The 21,559-nt window shown below is 36.4% G+C and overlaps 2 protein-coding genes across 2 annotated transcripts; both read right to left on the bottom strand.

Moving 5' to 3' along the window:
* Window positions 1-228: 228 nt before the first annotated feature.
* On the bottom strand, window positions 229-5,159 carry LOC131623041 (protein WHAT'S THIS FACTOR 9, mitochondrial). Its single transcript, XM_058894060.1, has 2 exons — window positions 3,539-5,159; window positions 229-663 (listed from the first exon to the last, which is right to left on the bottom strand). The coding sequence occupies exon 1, from the start codon at window positions 5,096-5,098 to the stop codon at window positions 3,626-3,628; it is 1,473 nt and encodes a 490-aa protein (XP_058750043.1). The 5' UTR covers window positions 5,099-5,159; the 3' UTR covers window positions 229-663; window positions 3,539-3,625.
* A 12,310-nt stretch (window positions 5,160-17,469) lies between these two features.
* On the bottom strand, window positions 17,470-20,958 carry LOC131622995 (sucrose transport protein SUC1-like). The gene is made up of 4 exons (XM_058893998.1): window positions 19,703-20,958; window positions 18,137-18,200; window positions 18,009-18,052; window positions 17,470-17,861 (listed from the first exon to the last, which is right to left on the bottom strand). Exons 1-4 carry the CDS (start codon window positions 20,948-20,950, stop codon window positions 17,685-17,687), a joined length of 1,533 nt encoding a protein of 510 aa, XP_058749981.1. The 5' UTR covers window positions 20,951-20,958; the 3' UTR covers window positions 17,470-17,684.
* Between the last annotated feature and the right edge of the window lie 601 nt (window positions 20,959-21,559).

Here is a 21,559-nt window from a genome sequence, read left to right as displayed (position 1 = left end):
TGCATATTCAAACTGAATGTAGCATTCGATTTTAAAAAATCAAAGTTAGCATAGCAAGACAAGACTTCAAGTTCTTTGCAGAAATGTAAGCAAATTCAATATATTAAAATTATCTGCTGCAACAACATACAAATTGCACTTGCATTAATGTACACAGATACTTTTAAAAATAGCCATCTCGGATTACAAAATGCATTGCAGAATAGTGTAATAAAAACAATAGTCATCTCAAAATAAATAACAGTAGTCATTAAAAGAATTATGTCACCAATTCTAAGAAAATATGCATTTATACAACAAAGATTTTGATTTTTGACAATTGAGTTTCCATTTCTTTTATGAAACAGAAGATCCTAACTAACAATTATGTGATTACGCAGATATCATAGGATATGGAACAGTTGCACACGTTAATTGTCATGCAAGGTACAATCTTGTAGGTTTTCTGGTGTTACAGTTAACTAAAAATAGTAGCAGTTGAACTCTGAAGTCACCTTGAGCAAGCGATAAAAATCGGAGCTGAAGGATAATGAAGTTATTGTAAATTTGTAGTGTCGTGTAGAGCATACCAAAACTACATTTTTATGATTTAGAATTTCTCCTTTTCCTCTGAAACAACAGGATTGATCCGAGGATAAAATATAAAGCCTGCTCATTGCCTTTCTGTAAACCAAATAAAAAAAATTCAATTTAAAATTTCAAAAAAGAGTGAAAGTAACATAAACCCTAAGAAATGTAGAAATACAAAGTAAATGGAAAAGAAGACCAGACGAAAGCGGTTAACTGCTATCTCGAGGCTTATTTGAGATGCTTGACAAGTACTGCACTACAGCAGTAGCATGAAATAAACTTTAAGGGGGGCAAAATTGCAAATATCAAAAGTGTATTTAAAGTGGAGCTGGTGCAAAATACACTTTAAGGGGACAAAATTGCAAACATCAAAACATTCCTTCCTACACAATTTCTCCCTCACACATGCAAATAAACTTACAACAATTACAAAAACAAGTGTAGTCAAATACCGAACAATCACTAGGATGCAGCATAATTTAATCAAAACATATAGTAAGGCATATAAAAGTATGCACATCAATGTAAGAGTAACAAAGCAGTAGCCACTGACTCCCAAAATACCCAAGCAGTGTAGCCGGTAGCGATATCGCAGTTATATAATACAACAAAATAAAATGATACACAAAATTAAACACATTGGTAATATTCAAACCCAAATATGAAGCAAGGTGAAATTTAGTTTGCCAGGGCACTGAAGTTGATGAGAATCACGGAGCTGTCGGGACCAAATTAGGAGTAGCGAGGGTGGATTTGTGGAAGACGCCACAATCGGGGTGAATATCTGATTGAAAAGTTGTGAAGATGCCACGCCCGGCTATGGAGGTTCCGGATGATATGTCAGGGTTTTAGCGCCATGACAGCCGATAAGCCAGAAGACTTAAAAAATCTATTATAGAAAAAAGGGGAAACATCAAAATAGGAATATATTGTATTTTGAGTTTTAGCTGCTAAGCCTCTGCCCGCTGTCGAAGCAGTTATTTCTGTTTGTCCGGTTTTGTTTGTTTTAGTTAGTTATCTAGGATCTTGGTTTCTTTTTGTGCCACAATGAAGAACAATCTGAAGTATGGGCCAGCTACAGGAGAAAGGCTATGACATTAATACAGACAATAATATGATTATGTATAACAGGTGAAATCTGATTTTGAAGGCTCTATAATTAAGGAACAGAATATTCGGAATTGAGATTCAGGTTGCTGAAAATTGATGCTTGGCACCTGCAGTGGAAGATCAAAACTAGCTATGGCATCTCATATTTGAGCATTTGAACTTTAGGAGTCCAAGTCTACAGAAAAAAGAAGGGACAGAACATGGTTTACCCTCAATAAAGCAACCAAATGATTTATAGGAAGAGTGTTTCATAAGAAATCAAACCAAAAATGCATTCAAACTCAACATTTGTGCAAAAAAAAAAACACTACTAGAAGTTGTCTACTCAGATATGTGTGGTCCGATCGAGTCAGTTTCACTTGGAGATAATAACTAATTTTATGAAGCAATGATCATTTCCATTTTCTGTATAGTTGCTATTTTTCTTCAGTCAAACCCATTGTAAGAGAATATTTCAGTAGGCTTAGTTTAATACAGCATACAGGTTGTTATATCTTAAATTCTGATCTGGGTCCTATCAAATGGTACTTGAGCTACAATCCTAGAAGCATCTGTAGCTAAAAATGGAGGAGGAAAATAGACAAACAGTTTATTCGAAGCTGCAATACTTGACAACTATTTTGACTCAACAAAATTGGTAGGATTGATGAGGAGCATACGAAGGAGGCAACATAGGGATGCGATCGAAGGAAGAAAATTAGGACAGTGGAAGATGTTGTATTTGATGGGTGAAAATCCATAAGGCTGATATGTATTTCCACAAAAATTAGAAACTGGCTAATGCAAATGGAATAAATTGCGAAAAGTGTGGATTATAAGGGACCCTCCAATATAAATATATAAAGCAAACAAAGAAAAATGAAACAAGAAAAAATATACAACAATAACCAAGTCTTATCCTATCAAGTGGGGTCGGCTATATGGATCAACTTTCACCATAATGTTCTATCCAGGACGATGCTTATATCCAAATTGTTAATCTCTAGATCTTTCTTAATAACCTATTTTATAGTCTTTCTAGGTCTTCCTCTTCATCTAATTCTCTGACTTCTCTCCATCTGATCTACTCTCATTACTGCTGAATCTATAGGTCTCCTCTCTATATGCTCAAACCACCTAAGTCTATTTTCCACTATCTTCTCTACTATCGACGCTACACCAACACTCACTAGTCTCTAATATTTTCATTTCTAATCATATCCTGTATAGTCTTACCACATCCAAAACAAAGAAAAATATCAATAGAGAAAATCTGCCCGGTCTATATACATGTCTTATGAACAAAAATACTATCATCACACTTTTCACACACTCGTAAACAAAATTAAATTGAGTTCATTTCACCTGGATTTCCCTATGTGAAGAGTGTTTTGCTACTTACTAGCACTTCCCATATTTGGAAACCCCTTTAATCTAATATCATGCTTTGCATCTAATGCAAATGAAGCCTTCTTGAAAATATAATTACTATGCTCCAACAAAGAGCTTGAGAGAATAACAAAGTTCACTTTTGCAATAAAAATTTGGCCTCATTGTTAATATGAAAACCACAATAAGCTAGTAATGAACAATTAACCTGAGAACCTAATACATAACCAACCAAAGAAGCATGAATACTCAACACTTTGTTATTTCATAATTATTTTTTCATCAATTTTTTGAGCTTTTGTAGACTAATATTAGATGCAAAAAGTGTAGTAAATTCATTCATGAATCATTGTAAACATAATGAAATGCTATAGTTTATTTTATTACTACATATTGTATTGAACACAACAGCACAAAGTAAAACACCAAATCTGTAACTTTAAAGATGTTAAGTTATAGCACAAAAGGATCAATAGGAGGAATAACCAACCTGCAAACTAGTCGACAAACAGACGAATCTTCACTAAACAACACTATTCTTAGTAAATGACCTTTCTCTGCTTTTAGACAGTCTTGATCATTGCGGTGAACTCCTAACATCTTTATATTCACCTCGTGTTTGTATTCTTTTAGAACCTTCTGATGGATTTTTCTCCCAAGTTTTTCGTGTAAAGTTCCCACCTGATCTCTCTCTACGAGAATCTCGCGAAGGTTTCTTATCACCTGACTTCATTTCCACAAAGTTTCTTCCCCTTCTATTGGCAGAAGATCTACGATCACCCCTCGCAGACTCCTCTTCGTCGTCATCATCAACAAAAGCTTCACTAGCATCCTCAGCTTCAGACTCAGACAACTCAGAACTCCCTTCTTCTTGTTCCTCCTCACGATTCTCATCACTGTCACGCTTTTCCTCACCTTCCTTTCCTTCACAGTCTTTGACAATACCCTCTTTTGCACTGTTTTTTCCTTTCACAACCTTTTGTTTTTTGCTATCTTCCTTAACAGTGTTCATGAGGTGAATATACTTTCTCCTGAACTCCATTGCCGGATTATCTTCAACGAGCAAACCCCTCTTGTAACCCTCCCTAAGAACAACAGTGTAGGTTCTATTCTTACTAGACAAATAAAATATCCCCGGATGCTGCAAAACAGCTCTCTTAAACCTCGACGCTAAACCCAACCACTCACCGAGCACCAACACATTATCTTTATCAGTTTTCTTAGAAACCAATAGGTGAAGAATCTCATGCAAAACACCAACAACCCATCTATCAGATTCATCACTGGAAGCCGGAAAATGACCAGCATTTTCATACGGCGACACATAAGGCAATTTATTCCATTCTCTTAACCATTTCTCGTACTTGTTATCCATCTTAAAACCGGTCGAAAACTGCAACGGAAAAGCCAATTCTTTCCCTTTATTACCCAATTTTTTCTCCATCACAGAAACAGCAAGTTCCTTGCTCCAACAAACCAGCTCCAAAACAGCATCCCTGCCCGTTCCAATTACCCGAAAATAATCCGGAAATTCCGGAATCATGGATTTCGCATAATCCTGAGGAAGCCCAAGGTCCCACCTCAAACCTTCAATAACTCTCAAAGGAATCTTATGAATCTTTGATATCATCAAAAGCTTCAAAAGCCTATCAGCAACTTGCTGCTTAAACAATTCACTATTATACATAAACCCTTCCTCGGCGTCGAGTTCAACGGCTTCGGGAGTGAGTCTAATGTGAGGCTCAAATCCACCACCGAGGTTGAATTCTTCAAATACGGAAGGGTACTTCCGGACGAAATTTATGGGACGGAAAGGAAGCTGGATGGATTCTCTGATCAACGAAACAGGAAGAGACTTTGAAGGTTCTTGTTTGATTAGGTTTCGGAGATTTAGCAACGGTTTGAGATTTTTCTCTCTTTCCACGGCGTGGTCAAGGCCACGGTCTCGGACTAGAGTGAAATCTCCATCGAAGAGGGTTCGGAGGTGTTGACGGTGGGAAGGAGGAGGGAAGGCGGTGTTGTGTCGGGAGATGAAGATGGTGAAACGCATTGCTCCTAATGTGGACAGCCTGCGACGGGGAGGTTTAGAGTGTGATGTGAATTTAGGGTTTAAGGTTATGTCTTTTTATTTTTTATCATTTTTATTACAATTTTTTTAAGGTAAAATTTGGAACATCGTAAAAAAAAAAAAAAAAAAAACTATAAGTTTTTATTCGGAGGCATCTGCAAATGCGTGTGTGAGAATTGACTCCTGATTTCTATGACTTTTTATGATCATATTTTTTTGACTTGAAACGAGTGTTTTTCAGTAGAAATTTAGATCTCCTTCAGTTGAAACATAAATATCTTTTTCTTGATCACTTCTATCAAATTTTAACTATTTTCCTTCAAATCTTCCATTAAATATGTTGGCGAAGGAGGCTTCGAAAGCTACTCGCTCTGGCGTCCAAGGGCAAGTTGTTGTTATTGTTGAGGTTGTCAAGAATCTTTTACCTCCTACTCAATGGACGAACGGTTAAGTCTTGACGACAGATACATTTGTTCCTCTATCTCAAGATTATGTCCAACCTAAGGCAAATCAGGGAGTGTTTCAACTTCCTCGATTCCTTGGATCTGCACCACAGTTTCACCAAGGTGAACCTTCATTCAGACCTCGCCCACAACCTACAATGCCCAAATAATAAATGCTTCATAGTTTTCAATTCCTGCGGACTAACCTTTGTGAGCAGGGAGACAACGACGTGATGAATAGTGTCTACCACATAGTATAGTAGCAAAATTTTCAAGCCATTGTGGAGTAACTTTCGAGTTAAAGAAAGTTTACACAATGTAAAACTAAAGGCGAATCCTCGGTATAGGGTGAGTCCCTCAGCTGAAGGCAGCCTTTTTAACGGGAGGCAAGTCCCTTAGTTGAAGGCGGCCTCTTAAATGAGAAATAAGTCCCTCGGCTTGGGGAGAGTTCCTCATTTTAAGGTGACCTTTTTAATGGGAGGTGAGTCCCTCAACTTAGGGCAAGTCCCTTAGTTGAAGGTGGCCTTTTTAACATGAGGCAAATCCCCCAGCTTGGGGGCAAGATAATGTGGGAACGAACCCCCCCCCCCTTTATTGGGAGGTGAGTCAAGATGTCAGAACGTCAGTCAATTATGAAAGCTTGAGAGCTTAGTGAAGAGGGCATATGTAACGTTTAATGTAACTAATGATGGTTTTCTCAGAGAACCCAAATCAATTCCTTTTTCTTACACATGTCCCTTTGGTGTATGAACTTTCTCACTCCTCACGGTAATTACTCTTACTCCCTTGAGTGGACGCATTACTTGTGCGTTTGGACTTCTACAAAAGTGTCGGTTCCTTGTTTAAGGAGGCCTTTTTCCATTTTTCTTTCAAAATTTTGTGAGGGACTAGTGTATTTTTTCTATGGAAATAAAAAAAAAGAATTGAAAAGAAAAATAGAAAAGGTCTCCATAAACAAGGTCCCTGACAAAACACAAGAAATTGGGGGTTTGAATTGGGTTGCACTAAATATAATCTTTTCGCAACTCAAACACAAAGCTAGTAAGTGAATAAAAATAAATGAACACAATTATTTTTTATCCTGCTTCACTGTTAACTAAGTTACTCCAGTCCACCCCACAAGGTGATTTTCCTTATTCACAAGGACTTAATCCATTATAATCAACCGATTACAAACAACCACAATAAGTATGATCAACCTTGTTAACAATTCTAACAAGTCCGTCGATCCTTATTGTGAATCCACAGACAACCACAATAAGTCTGATCAACCTTGTTGATAACCCCAACAAGTCTGTCGATCCTTATTTCCAAGCCACATACAATCGCAATAAGTTTGATCAACCTTGTTAACAACCCCAACAGGTCCGCCCATCCTTATTGCCAATCCATGATGACCGCAACCAAAGTCTTCTTGAGAATCCTTACTACACCTAGTCTCTCAAGGAACCTATCAACAACTGTTGATTACAAAGATGTGTATACAAAGATGCTTCTAACAAAAGTGTTGATAGCAAGATATGAACAAAATCTCCTTGCTAAGAATACAAAACTATACAAAGATTATCTCCAAAGAATTTATGCAGCACTTTAGTATAGTTTTGTAGAGCTCATTCATTAATTTCAAATTCTACTAAGTCCTTCTTTTATAGCTGAAAAAGAGATCCGTTTGAGTGTAGAATAGGAAACATAAAACCAGTTATTTTGTGCCTAATGGTAATGGTGGGAATGGTAGACAATAAGTACAAAAGGGACCTTCCTTACACCAACCTATTAGAGTAGAGGTCACAATGTACTTTATACTTGTATACTCACCATCTAACGCAAGTCAGGTTTGATCTTTATCTTCTATTTCTTTATAGGCTTCTGATGTATATTGATGAAGCATGTTGTAGAAGGATCAGAACTTAAGTCTTCTTAACCTAAGTCTTTGGAGTCTTCAGAACTTGTTCAGCAAAACTTTGTCTTCAGAGTCTTCAACACTTGGTCTTCAGAAGAAATATCTTCAGATCTTCAGAACTCGTTCAACAGAACCTTGTCTTTAGCATCTTCACAAATTAGGGCAACAGAAGCAAAGCTTATAAGGCCTCCAAAGCTTCCTTGCAAAGTCATGATCAAAAGCCCTTGTACTAACATTCCTTAGAACCGTTGCATGAAAAGAATTCGAGAATCTTGACTTATCTTTGTAACACACCAAAGGTATTCTTCCAGAGTATTGAGTTCAGAACCTGATGACGTCACAGCCTTCTTACTAGAGTCAGAATCCGTTTAGCAAAAGCTACACATTAGATAGAAACTATTAGATCACACAATTGTTCTCTAAGATACCATGTAAAGTTATCATAAAAAATCAAGGTCAAATATAGAACCAATATTGTTCTTACACCTTTGAGGCTGGTTTTTTTATGGACATTAACACCGGTCCTCCTAGATTACTCCCAACGTAAGGTGTTTTCTCATTTTAAAGTGTGAAGGTTCTTCCTATCAGTGTTTAGATAACTATGAGTGATCTTCCTAGAAAATGTCAGATAGACCATTATGCGAGTCCCTACGAGGATTAGAAAGATAGGTTTGTGCGAGTGATGGGGCGAGCTGACGCCTCCCTTTGTTTACCCAAAAAAATGGTAAACAAGCGCTAGTTTCCTTTTTAAAGGTTACTTTTGCGGAATCAACTAGAATACTCCAGGACTAATTGCTTTATTTTGTTATGTTATGTGTATCTGGTTTGTATTAAATGCAACAGTAACTTTAAAATAAAAGTAAACACTGAAATTAAAGGCTTTAAAGTAAATCAAAGCAATAAAAAAGCAGTAAATGTGCACTGAAAGATGAGATATAACGTAAAATGATTGCATTAATTAAACTGGTACGCATACGTACATTCCAAAGTTGCACTCGTTACTCATTTTTGCACAGAGATTTGAGTTTACTTGTGTTTATGTAGAAAATGCGGACCCTTAACTATTCCTATGGAACTTGCTTAAATAGTAAAAATAAAATAACTACTACTAACGGTCGACTGGTTATCAGTTAACACGTGTCTTCGACATGCAAGATCTTCAATTGTGAGACCTCCACGCGTCCTGTAAGAACTGCCAGAAAACTGCTTAAAACTGCCTCTTAACTCCTAATACTTCTCGACTTCCACTTCAGTTTCTGCAGCCACATTCTTAAGTCTTCGCAAACTTCTGATCGAACGCTGAAGCCTCCGATCATCTTTCTAGTCGAACAGCTTCGACTACTGAGCATTGCTTAGTCGAACCACTTCGACCCAAATGGCAATGTAGATATTTAATTGAGGCCTAATTACCAATTTAGGGCCTTTTTACCAAATTGAGGCCCAATTACCAATTTTGAGCCCTAGTTGCCCATTTATTGGTAAGTCGAAATCCTAGGGTAACAAATTGCCCCCCAAGCGACTTCTTTCGACTGACTTTAGGAAAAAGAAAAGATGGCGTTTCAGTTCTTTCTTGGGTTTCGACTTTTGTTAATTCCCATTACGCCATGATTACATTTCATTTTCCCAGGCACTAATTATTACCTAAACACTAGGTTAGTGGGCTATAACTGCTCCCAGCTTGCTTGTGTCAGTTTCCAAGATATTTAATACGACCTTTGATTTTCTAACTACCTTTAGAAACTCTATACCCAGAAGCAATTTGTGCCAATTCATTGGCAATGTAATTGTTAGATCTTGGTACATGCAAGATCTCAACATGTTCGAATTTTTCTAATAAGCGTATCACAATTGCATAATACATTATTAGATTTTCTTTGATGCATTTATACTCTTTTTTGATTTGTCGAATTATTAGCTCAGAATCACCTCGAATCTCAACTCGTTTTGCCCCTAAATCTATTAGGGCCTTCAAACCAGTTATCAAGGCTTCATATTCGACCTCATTGTTAGAGCATACTTCTTTCATTTTATAATGGAACTTTGTTGGAAGTCATTTGGGAGAAATAATCAAGACTCCAATGCCTGATCCATTTTTGTGACTAGAACCGTCAAAAAACAGTTTCCAGTTAGTTCGTTCGACTTGATTTACAGACAATTCGACTAACCCATGGTCGACTATAAAATCAGCCACAACTTGTCCTTTCATAGCTTTTAAAGGGACATATGTCAAGGAAAATTCAGTTAGCGCTAAGGCCCACTTACCAATTCGACTATGCAAAATTGGTTTAGACAACATATGTTTAATAATATCAAAATGAGAAGACACATACACATCAACATGCTTTATATATTGCTTAAGTTTGTTACATGAGAAATACAAGCATAAGCATAATTTTCCAATATCATTATACCTAGTTTCAGCATCTACTAGGGTTCGACTTAGATAATATATGGCTCTTTCGACGCCATTATCATCTTCTTGGGCCAACATACTCCCAATTGTCGAGCCTGATGCAGCTATGTATAACTTCATACTTTTTGTCCTAGTGGGGGGTAACAAAATAGGAGGCTTAGTTAAATAAGCTTTTATTTGGTCGAATGCCTGTTGATGTTCTTGTTCCCATTTGAATTGATCTTGGTTCTTGAGTTTCACAAGTGGTGAAAATATCTTCGTTTTGCCACTTAGATTTGAGATGAATCTCCTCAAGAAATTAATCTTCCCCAACAATGACTGGAGTTGTTTCTTTGTTTCTGGCGCCTTTAGCTCCAAGATTGCTTTCGTCTTATTTTGGTTTATCTCAATGCCTTTCTTGTGAACCACGAAGCCTAGGAAATCCCCTGCATGTACACCAAAAGCACATTTTAAAGGGTTCATTTTGAGTCCATATTTCCTCATACGTTCAAAAGATTGTCGAAGATGGTCTAAGTGACCATTTTCAGAGTTAGATTTTATTACAATATCATCAATATAAACCTGCATAAACTTGTCAATAAAATCATGAAACATGGAATTCATGGCTCGTTGGTATGTAGCTCCAGCATTTTTTAAACCAAAAGGCATTACCACCCATTCATAAGTTCCTAAAGCACCTGGGCATCGAAACGCTATCTTAGGTACATCTTCGTCAGCTATAAAAATTTGGTTATAACCTGAATATCCATCCAATAAACTGAGATATTCAAATCCGGCTGCAGAGTCGACTAACATTTCAGCAACTGGCATGGGATATTCATCTTTAGGAGTAGCCTTATTTAAATCTCTGAAATCTATGCATACACGAAGGCTACCATTTTTCTTTATGACATGCACTATATTAGCTAACCATTCGACATACCTCGCAGTTCGAATAAACTTGCTTTTCAGCAATCTTTCAATTTCTATTTTGATTTTTTCCATAACCTCTGGCGCAAATCTTCTAGGAAGCTGCTTGATAGGTTTCTTCCCTGGGTTTAGTGGTAGTCGATGTTCCACCACATGTCGACTTAAACCAGGCATTTCATTGTAATCCCATGCAAAACAATCTTTGTATTCTTTCAAAAGTCGAATCAACTTGGTCTTTAGGTCACTTGTAAGCCTTGTACTTACATAAGTAGGCCTTTTAATGACTCCATCACCTAAGTCAATTTCCTCAAGAGGATCTTGAGCTTGCATCCTTTTTACCGATCCTGATGGATCCATTTCGAAACCTAAAGGTTCGTCATCGTATATCCCGTCAAGTCGTTCGACTTGGTGATCGAATTCTTGATCGTTTTCATTTTTTACTATCATGGCCTCAATCGTCATATTTTTCTCTAGTTCGGCTTCTAAAGCCGCTTTTTCTTTGTTTTCGGCCAAATGGGCCGTTATTCGAGCCAGGTATTCTGACTCAGTGGTCATCGTCTTTGATTGTTGTCCTCTGCTCTGGAGGACTTTCATGGTTCAATGGTTCATTAGGATCTTCTTTATTCCAAATGAAACCATAATTTGGGTCTAAGTTCAGATACTTAGACACACTTTCATCAGAAGGATATACATCTTCTGCTTTGTAGCAAGGAGCTACATTTGCCAAATGTTGGTCGAAGTGTCTGCGACCACTTTCAGTTTTGTAATAACTTTGGTCGGCTTCAATATTCTCCACTATACCATCTGACCTCCAAATGGCCACACGTTGATGTAAGGTGGAAGGAACTGCCCCAATACCATGGATCCATTCTCGACCCAACAGCAGTTTAAAATTTGCCTGCGATGCAATCACCATGAAGACGATTGACCTGACAGACGAACCAACAGCTAGTTTTACTTGAATTACTCCAAGTATTCCACTTGTCTTGCCCTCATAATTTGACAGTACCATATTATGGGGTCTTAAGTCTTTATCAGACTTTCCCACTTTCTGAAGTGAAGAATAGGGCATTAAGTTTACAGCAGCCCCACCATCGACAAACACTTTGTTTATTGGAACACCATCCACTTTCGCCCTTATGAATAAAGGCTTCAAATGATACATCATTCCTCGACCTGGCCTCTCGAACACAGCCTTTTGCTCTTCTACCACCCCTTTTCCCATTACATAGTAACAGACAGGTGTTTCTTCCACATTCTCGTCAGGAAGAAAATCATCTTCGTTCTCAGATACCTCAGATACTCTGTCGAACTCTGCTGGAAGTACAGAGACAATTCCACAGTCGATTAGCAACTCATCTGACTCTATGTCAAAGTTGTCGTCGACCTCTTCGTCCGACAGTGGAGAATATTCAGGCTCTTTCCCCGTATTGAGAGCCGGGGCATCATCATCAACTAGTTCTTTGATGAGTTTCTTTCCTAGGATCATCCCAGCAGCTAATCTTTCATTTGCTATTTTAGCCTGTTCTTCAGTCAACTTCCTGTGAAAAGGCTTTGACTGATAGTGAGAAAATCCTGCCTGCACCATTTTCGAACCTTCTTGTCCATTCTTGTGGCTTCTTTGGTAACGTCTCCACTACGTTCGAGTCATGGGGTTCTTTCCTTTGTAGTTTGGAGATATGTAATCTTTTCTTTTAGATCCACTATCAGTCCAAGAACCTTCAGCATTGGTTCCATCGCCTTGAATCTGCCATTCTGGGCGTTTACCTCTGAAGTTAATGGGTTTCACCCATTTGTCTTCAGGGACATCCGTCTTAGGACGGAAAGTCCTTGGTTTTTCAAACATCTTCCTGTATTCTCCAGCCCTTCGACCACTGTTTTCTCCTGTATACATGAATTGACGATTCTTGCCTCGACGAGGGTCGAACCTCACTTTGTTTGCAGCATCGACATTGAAAACAGCATCACACCTTGGGCATAATCCAACTTGAGAGTTGTTATTGTGGCATCTCTCAAGGAATTTCAAAAGACTTTCTTTTGGTTCAGGATAAACCATGTTCAAAACTTTGCCATCAGTAGCGCCGTTTTGCTTTCTAACGAAACCATCAGTAGTCTCGACCATCATCACATCAGCAAGCTCAGTATAGTGAGCCTCTTCGACTTGCAAAGGATCAGTATCAACTTGCATTGATGACTTTGGCTTTTCTCCAAACTGTAACCTTCCTTCTTTCAAAGCTTTTTGCACTAAATCCCTAAAAAGGACACATTGAGAAGTTTTATGACCCAAGAAATTATGAAATTTACAAAATCCTCTTTTTTTCTTTTGTTCAAGAGGAGGATTTTTAAGTCCCGGGGGTACTATGATTTGCCCATCAGAAACCAACAAATCAAATATTTCATCACATTTTGTTATATCAAATGAATACGTTTTACTAGAAAATTTTTCATTCTTACTTTCAACCAGATTTTTATCTTTTGAAGGTTTAAGCAATTTACAGATATATGGTGGTCCTGGCTTTAATTCAGCCACGTTGACCTTTCCCTCTTCGTTTTCACTGTCGCTATTAGAGTCGAACTCACTTGTAGTAACATAAGCTATTTTTTCTTTCTTATGATATTTACTGACTCTGGCTTTTTCAGCTTTTAGCCTTTCGACCTGGCGTACTCTATCTGCCAGTTGTGCCATGTCTCTCAAATGTTGGGTGTCTAATTTCTTCCTTATGGAATAATCTAACCCACCTGCAGCCATTCCGACTAACTCATGTTCAGGAATTTGTGTAAAACATCTAGCTTTCAGTAACCTAAAACGGTTTAGATAGTCATCGACTCGTTCTGTACCCTTTCGCCTAACTCCAGCCAATTCTTTCAAGCTGATTTTCGACTGTCCCATATAAAATTGTTCATGAAACAATCGTTCTAATTGGTTCCATGAGAACAAAGATTGGGGAGATAAGGTCGTGAACCAAGTAAATGCGTTTTTCGTTAAAGAACTTGGAAAATACTTCATCTTTAGATTTTCATTGTTTGCTATTTCTCCAGCCTCTGTCTGGAACCTAGCAATATGTTCGACCGTCGACTCGCCAGTCTCACCAGCAAATTTGGTGAATTTTGGGACTTTCCACCCCCTAAGCAATTCTGTCTACCTTACATATTCTGACAGCGGGGAAACGAAATTTGGTCTATGCAAACCTACATTTATTCCATTCTGAACTAAAATTTGTTCAACTACATTAGAGATATTATTGTGTCCAATATTGACATCTTGCTGGATGTTCCTAAGAACCTGGTCAGCATCTTGATGCCTTTGTACTATTTTAGGGATCTCTTGCTCAATTTGATCTCCTTGTCCTATAGGTTCGACCCCTCTCACATTCGACCCTTGAGTAGTCGAAAGGTTTGGTTGTGGGGGCGCTCCAAAGAAATCTGCAATTCTGGCCATTTGTCCCGCCAATATTTCATAACTTTGATTCGTGTTATTTATCATGGGAGTAAAAACAGTTCCCATTTGTTGAGTAAGGGCATTCACCATTTCATGATTACTTTCGTCCATTTGTTGTCGAATTGACAACATTGACGTAGTACTTAAAGATGGCAAAACCTGGTGATTATATCCTATGCCTATAGGTCGACCCCCTGGATTTGATGTGCTTGTAGCCATTATGCTGTCAGAATATAATGAAGGATTTGTGTGCAAACCTTGCATCATAGACGTGGGCATTCCAAACTGAGGGTTAAAACCTGGTGGAGGCATCATTCCATGAAACGGCGGTCGTAATGGATTCAACGGTGACCGTACATTCGTTGGTGATGATACCATTATTGCTGCCGTCGATCCACCAGTATTTGTTGTTCCCACTGGGGATGAATCTGCGGCATTTTGTGGTGTTGCTCCGGTTAGAACACCTCCTTGATTTCCAGAAAGATCAGAATTATTTGTATTAACTTCAGCCATGTTAGTTAATTTCCGACCACTTCTTAATATCATACATAACTATTATACTAACAAATATAAAACAAACAGCAATTGACGGGTCCCACTGGGCGTGCCAATTTGTTTACCCAAAAAAATGGTAAACAAGCGCTAGTTTCCTTTTTAAAGGTTACTTTTGCGGAATCAACTAGAATACTCCAGGACTAATTGCTTTATTTTGTTATGTTATGTGTATCTGGTTTGTATTAAATGCAACAGTAACTTTAAAATAAAAGTAAACACTGAAATTAAAGGCTTTAAAGTAAATCAAAGCAATAAAAAAGCAGTAAATGTGCACTGAAAGATGAGATATAACGTAAAATGATTGCATTAATTAAACTGGTACGCATACGTACATTCCAAAGTTGCACTCGTTACTCATTTTTGCACAGAGATTTGAGTTTACTTGTGTTTATGTAGAAAATGCGGACCCTTAACTATTCCTATGGAACTTGCTTAAATAGTAAAAATAAAATAACTACTACTAACGGTCGACTGGTTATCAGTCAACACGTGTCTTCGACATGCAAGATCTTCAATTGTGAGACCTCTACGCGTCCTGTAAGAACTGCCAGAAAACTGCTTAAAACTGCCTCTTAACTCCTAATACTTCTCGACTTCCACTTCAGTTTCTGCAGCCACATTCTTAAGTCTTGGCAAACTTCTGATCGAACGCTGAAGCCTCCGATCATCTTTCTAGTCGAACAGCTTCGACTACTGAGCATTGCTTAGTCGAACCACTTCGACCCAAATGGCAATGTAGATATTTAATTGAGGCCCAATTACCAATTTAGGGCCTTTTTACCAAATTGAGGCCCAATTACCAATTTTGAGCCCCAGTTGCCCATTTATTGGTAAGTCGAAATCCTAGGGTAACACCCTTGTGACCACCAAAGTGACAGGCGTCCTTTCCCCCATTGAGAAAGACATGGACTGGATCATGAGTTGTTTCTAGCTCTTAAGTTCTCATACTTTAATTACCCGTGACCGTGAAAATGATAATGGGGTGGAGGAGTACTTGGGTAAGCTTTATGGTATGATAGGAACCTTCTGTCCTAATTTTAAATATGTTATTTCACGTTTTAATATGGCTCCCCTTTTTATTTTGTAGAGGACATAACTGGATGTTAGAACAAGATTTGATTTTGCATTCAATCTTGAAGTTTTGATGATAACAATATATATTTGTATGAAACAAGTTTGTCTCTAATAGTTTCTTAAGTGTGCAGATTCACTATTTTGGTTGATTAGGATTGATGTTCAGAAGGGTACATGTTTGGAAATAATCAAAATGCAAATAAACAAGAATGCCAAACAAAATTGACTCGATAAAAGAAAATTATTTAAACGAAAAAGATTAGACTAAAATTCCATTCAAAAGATCCCAACAATGGAATAAATACAAAAATTGTTCAGATTAATTATCATAAATACACCATAGACCTGAATTATTAAGGGAAATTTTAGATAAATTGTTAGTTTGAACATCCATGCTGCCTCTCGTGGTCGCCACTAACCCTTGATGCTGACTAGTCGCCTCTTTAAAAAAACACAGTTCTTAATATTTACATTCTAGGGCTCTTCTACCAGTTCCTGACCAACCTCAGGGTCGGTTTCTTCCATTAGTTATACATCCACGACCACCTTGAAATAATTCATCTCGCCAACATCGAGCTTGAAATATAAAAGCAAACTTGTACTTTTGCCTTTTCAAAACCTTGATCACCAGAGAGAAAACCTTCCATACGAACTTCCTCTAGCTCCTCCTTAAGATCTTTCACGGTAGATACATGAGTTCCCGCCACCTCCTTAAGGTTTTTCAATTTAGCCTCAACCTCAACAAGTTTGACACTCTGACTCTTGTAGCTCGCCTTTAATGTTTTCTTCTCTCCTATGATTGTTTTTTTTTTCATGTATTACTTTTTCGAGGGCAACCTACACATCTTTATAATCCTTCTCGAGAGTAGTTGTCTTATCATTAAAAGACGTTGACAATGTTTTATTAAGTTCATAATTCTTATTCATCATCTTAAGCCCAAATTTCAATGTTGTTTCATGTTTTAAAACAAAATGAATTCTTAAACATTGCTCTATCCAACACGACACTCCTCATCTATATGTCAAGTAGTTGGAGATTTTTTTGAATCCATTATCTTTGCCTTTTCAATGTAAATGGTCGCATTAAGTTGATCATAAAAAAACTCCAGCCAATCAAAGCTCTTCTCCAAAAAAGTGAAATTATTCTCTGTCGAAAGGCGCCAAAAATCTATTTTTTAGGCTGCTGCAATTATTGCCTTTTAGAAAACTCTCCGCCTCCAAATCTATAGATGTACGTGGTCCCATCCAAATCAATCAGAATCTTTTTATGATCCATCTTACTTTTCTTTACACGAGGTTATGGACTACTTGAAACGAGGTAGGAGGAAACCACCATAAAGAGACAAATTTAAGAAGATTTATATATACTCATGACATACGATTGAAAATGACAATCTGTTCAGATTATTATACTAGCGAAACATTATTGATTTCATAATTTATAAAACTACATCGATATACTTTTCAAATGCAAATCTTAACATAAAAGACCTGGATTACGTGTGGTAGTAGGTTCGCGCACTTACACTTTATAGACAATTTCACTCTTTAAATTAAAATTTATTGATTCAGAAAATATATATAATATATATAGTTAATTTATTCAAATAATTTTAACAATTAATTTAAAATCGAACCACCCAAATCTATAACCAAGTTATCTAAATCCACAAAAAGAATCTTTTGTAGGGCCACACCAGCCTTTTACCATTAACATAATGCTTTAGGGCAGACCAAAATAATGTAATTTGGTAGGACTTAGTATACTCAATACATAACATATATAACATAAATTGATCAATAATTTTCTAAAAGAAACATCTAAACCTTCTTAACTAATGAAATCCACCCGCAAATGAAGCCTTGGCCACATCGGTTGGCTTTGGGGTAGGCAAAACAATAATTGCTAATACACCACTGATGACGGCGGCCACGACACCCACCACAAACGCCGGCAAGTTGCCTCCACCAAACAGAGAGTCCCATGGTCCACTCAATGCCGACACTATCATCTGAAATATGTATATGTAAATATCACATAGACAATATTATAAGTTTCACTATGTTGTTTAAGAAATCTAAAATTCTATACGTTAAACGAAAATTATATGAATTGAATAAGGTGACAATTATATGAAGTGAATGGAATCTAATCTTACTTGTGGAACGACAACTGCAATATTAAGAACTCCCAAAGATAAACCTGAAAATTTTAAAACATTCATTAAAGAAAAGTTATAATAATAATTTTTAAAATGAGTGAAGTGAATTATAGAAGTTGTTTTACCTTGTCCAGCCCCTGTTGCGCTGGAGTAAATAGATGCTAAAGCAAACGGAACACTGAAATTAATCTGCAAAGTGTTCATAACACTGAATTAGTTTATAATTTAGTTGATAAATAGATAATTATATGTATTATCCTTTTTGTCGCCTTAAAGAAATATTGAAAAAACAAAATTTAATTTATATAAAAAATATCTAAATATAAATTCACGAAGTTTCAAAGGATGAAGATGAGACATATTAAATAAGTTGTCACCATTTCTCCTTACCATATAAAAAAATACCTCTAAATAATTTTTTTATTATTTTTAATAAGAATTTCTTTTGTATGAATAAGTCGTTTCATTTAGTTTCAGTCAAACAAAAAAAATTAATTTCATATTAAGTTCTATTCCTTGAATGTATTTATGAAATAACTTATCAATAATTTTCTAATACCACCTTAAAATTATCCTCTTTTATTCATAAAAGACTACTAGCATTAGACTAAAAAAATGACTAACAGCATTGAATTTCTATATAAAGTCAATTAAATGATAAAATTATTTAAATTAAGAGGTTTATGAACTGTAAATTACGTTTTTTTAGGAAATAAATTAAAATGTAAAATATAATTTTTATTTTAAATTAAGAGTTTAATGATAGACAATTTCAATTTAAAAAGGGATTGCACATACGAATATTTTTAAATGCCAAATCATAAAAATATTTTAAAATTTAAAGTGTAACTTTACGCTTTACATGTTCGTTATTGGTTGACAGTGTAAAAATAATTTACACCGTCAATGCACCATCCATTTCCTCTTAAATTAAATATGTATAACCTATTGATTTAGAGTTTAATTACTAACGATAATATTTATTTAATAATATAAATAAATTATTAATATTTATAAATAAATAACTTTAAAAAAATAAATATAAATTATATTGATGACACATAAGAATTTTTTATCCAAATAATCAACCAATTTTATTTATTTTCTAAAGTAAATCACATTTGAATCTATTTTTCAAAGTAATTCAATTTTAAATTAAAAAAAAAAAAAGTGGAACGAGCCGTTGTTAGTTGAATGTCGTCAATTAAATTAGCAATTGCATGCATTTCATAACAGTTATCGCTAATTGAATTGGCGTCTCCATTTATACACCATCGTCAATTCAATTCGCGACACCTCTTATGAAATGAAAGCATGGAGTTGTCAATTGAATTGACTACACCACATGCAATCGTCAATTCAATTGGCGATTCCTCTTAATTCTATTTTTTTTATTTATAAATAAATTAGTTTAAAAATTAGGTAAACCATGATTATTTTGGGAATTTATTAAAAATGTGGTTTATTTTGATAAAAAAAATCAACATATAATCTAATATTATACTTTAATAACATAAATAAAAAACTTTTAATAAATTATGTTAGTAATAGTTCAAAGATTTTTAAAACAAAACAAAAAAAGCTTTATACATTGTATATAGAAAAAAAAACTACTCAGAAAAATAGTAAAAAAAAATTACCAAATTAAAAAAAAAATATAGGAATGAAATAAGAAAATAAGAAAATAATACCGCAAGAGGAATTCCCAGGACAGCGAAGAAAACGAGCGAGGCAGCCTTAATCCCAGCAGAAGGCGTATCACCATCACTGACGCGGCGTTCATGCTGAGCTGCCTTGGTAATGACTATAGTCATGGCGAGTCCAACCGCAAGAATGATATTCACAATCCCCCAGAGTCTTTTTGCACCCCCAACAAAGCGCCCTAATGGCTCCACTGCTAACGACATTAAAGCAAGCACAACAGCATTGATCATGAGCCCCATTGCTCCGGCACGGACTCCACGGCTGTATGCGTCGTCTCCGGGATTGCCGCCGTAGACTTCGTGACCCATCCAATCCGTGTCGAACAAGAAAAATGGGAACCATGCTACCCAGTTTATGGCTGTCACTAACATTAACATCCACATCGGCTTTTGTAGTCCGTTGAATGCACCTAGTATTTCTCCTGAACATGAAACTTGTTGCTCTGGTTCTGTTTGTGTCTGTGTTTGTGTTTGCGATTTTGATTCTAGTGATGGTAAAGGGATGTCTTCTACGTAAAGAAGAGCAAAGGCTGAAAGTACGATGAGAAGAAATATTGCGATAAAGAAACAAGTTTTAAGATTTGCGCAAAACTCGTTACAGGCTTCGGTTTTTGTGAAAGGGAACATCATGAAGAGTTTACGGTAAGAGCCTGCCGCGTAACCAAGGACATTTCCCACGGCCATGAAAAATGAGAACAGGGCGTTACCTGTTCTCATTCTTTTATGGTCTTCAGCAGCAAGGTCGCCGATGAAGGCACGACAAGGTCCTTGGAGCATGTTATTAGCGACGTCTAGTATCCAAAAACCGAAGACAAAGATGACAACAGCTTTCGGTCGAGTCTTTTTCTTGAGATCGTCGCCCAAGGAGTGGCCTAGATCAGCTGCGTAGCCGATGAGGAACACTGCTATCGCGACTGCGATTGCACCAAAGAAGATGAAGGGACGGCGGCGACCAAAACGAGAACGTAACCGATCGCTGTAATATCCAACGATCGGTTGGATGATCATGCCGGAAATTGGACCGCACAACCAGATGTTGGCGGCCCATTTATGTGGGACGCCAAGCAGCTGGATGTATGGTGTTAATAGAGATAGCTGCAGGGCCCAACCGAACTGGATGCCGGCTGCAATGGAAGCAACTGCTACCATCTTACGGAGAGGGGATGGTTTTCTGTTTGAAGCAGATTCTAACTGAATAGATGAAATTCCAGAGCTGTCATTGTTAGGATTATCCATTTGGTGAAAAGAGAATGAAAGTTGTGTGGGTTATGCTGAAAATGAGAGAGAATTTATAACCCAAAAAGTTGACAACTTTTTGGCTCCCAATGTTTATCCTTTTGGTTTTCTAGTGCGGTCGGTGTAAGTGTGTAACTTGGGGTAGAAGACATTGAAACTATGCATTTAATATCGGTTTTGATGTTTTCATAGTGTTAATGTCTCAAGAGTAAATTTGTGGAAAACAATTGCACTCAAAGTCATATTAGAGTGTTATTTTTATTAAAAGTCAGAGAAAGTGTATTTTATGTTTCTTTTAATGTATTTGTCAGTATCTCATCTTAGTCAAAAAAAAAAAAAACATCATCCACAGTTTTTTGTTTTTTTATTTAGAAATTATTTGTCTTTAACTATAAAATATAAATTCTTTTTAAAATTAATCTAATTTTTATTCAGAAATTTTTTCATCTTACTTTTTAAAATTAATCTAATTTAATACTATCAACTTTCTTTAAATAAATGAGTTGTAAATCGCATGAATTAAAAAAATTAATTGTTATATTTAAATATTTTAATCATTTATATATTTTTATGCAAATTTCTTCTTTTTGTGATATATAAATTTAAGAT

The sequence above is a fragment of the Vicia villosa genome, unplaced genomic scaffold, assembly GCF_029867415.1.
Source record: "Vicia villosa cultivar HV-30 ecotype Madison, WI unplaced genomic scaffold, Vvil1.0 ctg.000048F_1_1, whole genome shotgun sequence".
NCBI lineage: Eukaryota > Viridiplantae > Streptophyta > Magnoliopsida > Fabales > Fabaceae > Vicia > Vicia villosa.
Note: the sequence above shows the minus strand (reverse complement) of the source record. Positions and strands in the feature narration are given on the sequence as shown.

Excerpts from the sequence above, each read along its gene's own strand:
- LOC131622995 (XM_058893998.1), bottom strand. The coding sequence starts at position 20,950 with ATGGATAATCCTAACAATGACAGCTCTGGAATTTCATCTATTCAGTTA. Across the intron at positions 18,053-18,136 it reads CGCAACAGGGGCTGGACAAG|GTTTATCTTTGGGAGTTCTT; the intron begins GTAAAACAACTT and ends TAAAATTTTCAG. Across the intron at positions 17,862-18,008 it reads TTGCAGTTGTCGTTCCACAA|ATGATAGTGTCGGCATTGAG; the intron begins GTAAGATTAGAT and ends TACATATTTCAG.
- LOC131623041 (XM_058894060.1), bottom strand. The coding sequence starts at position 5,098 with ATGCGTTTCACCATCTTCATCTCCCGACACAACACCGCCTTCCCTCCT.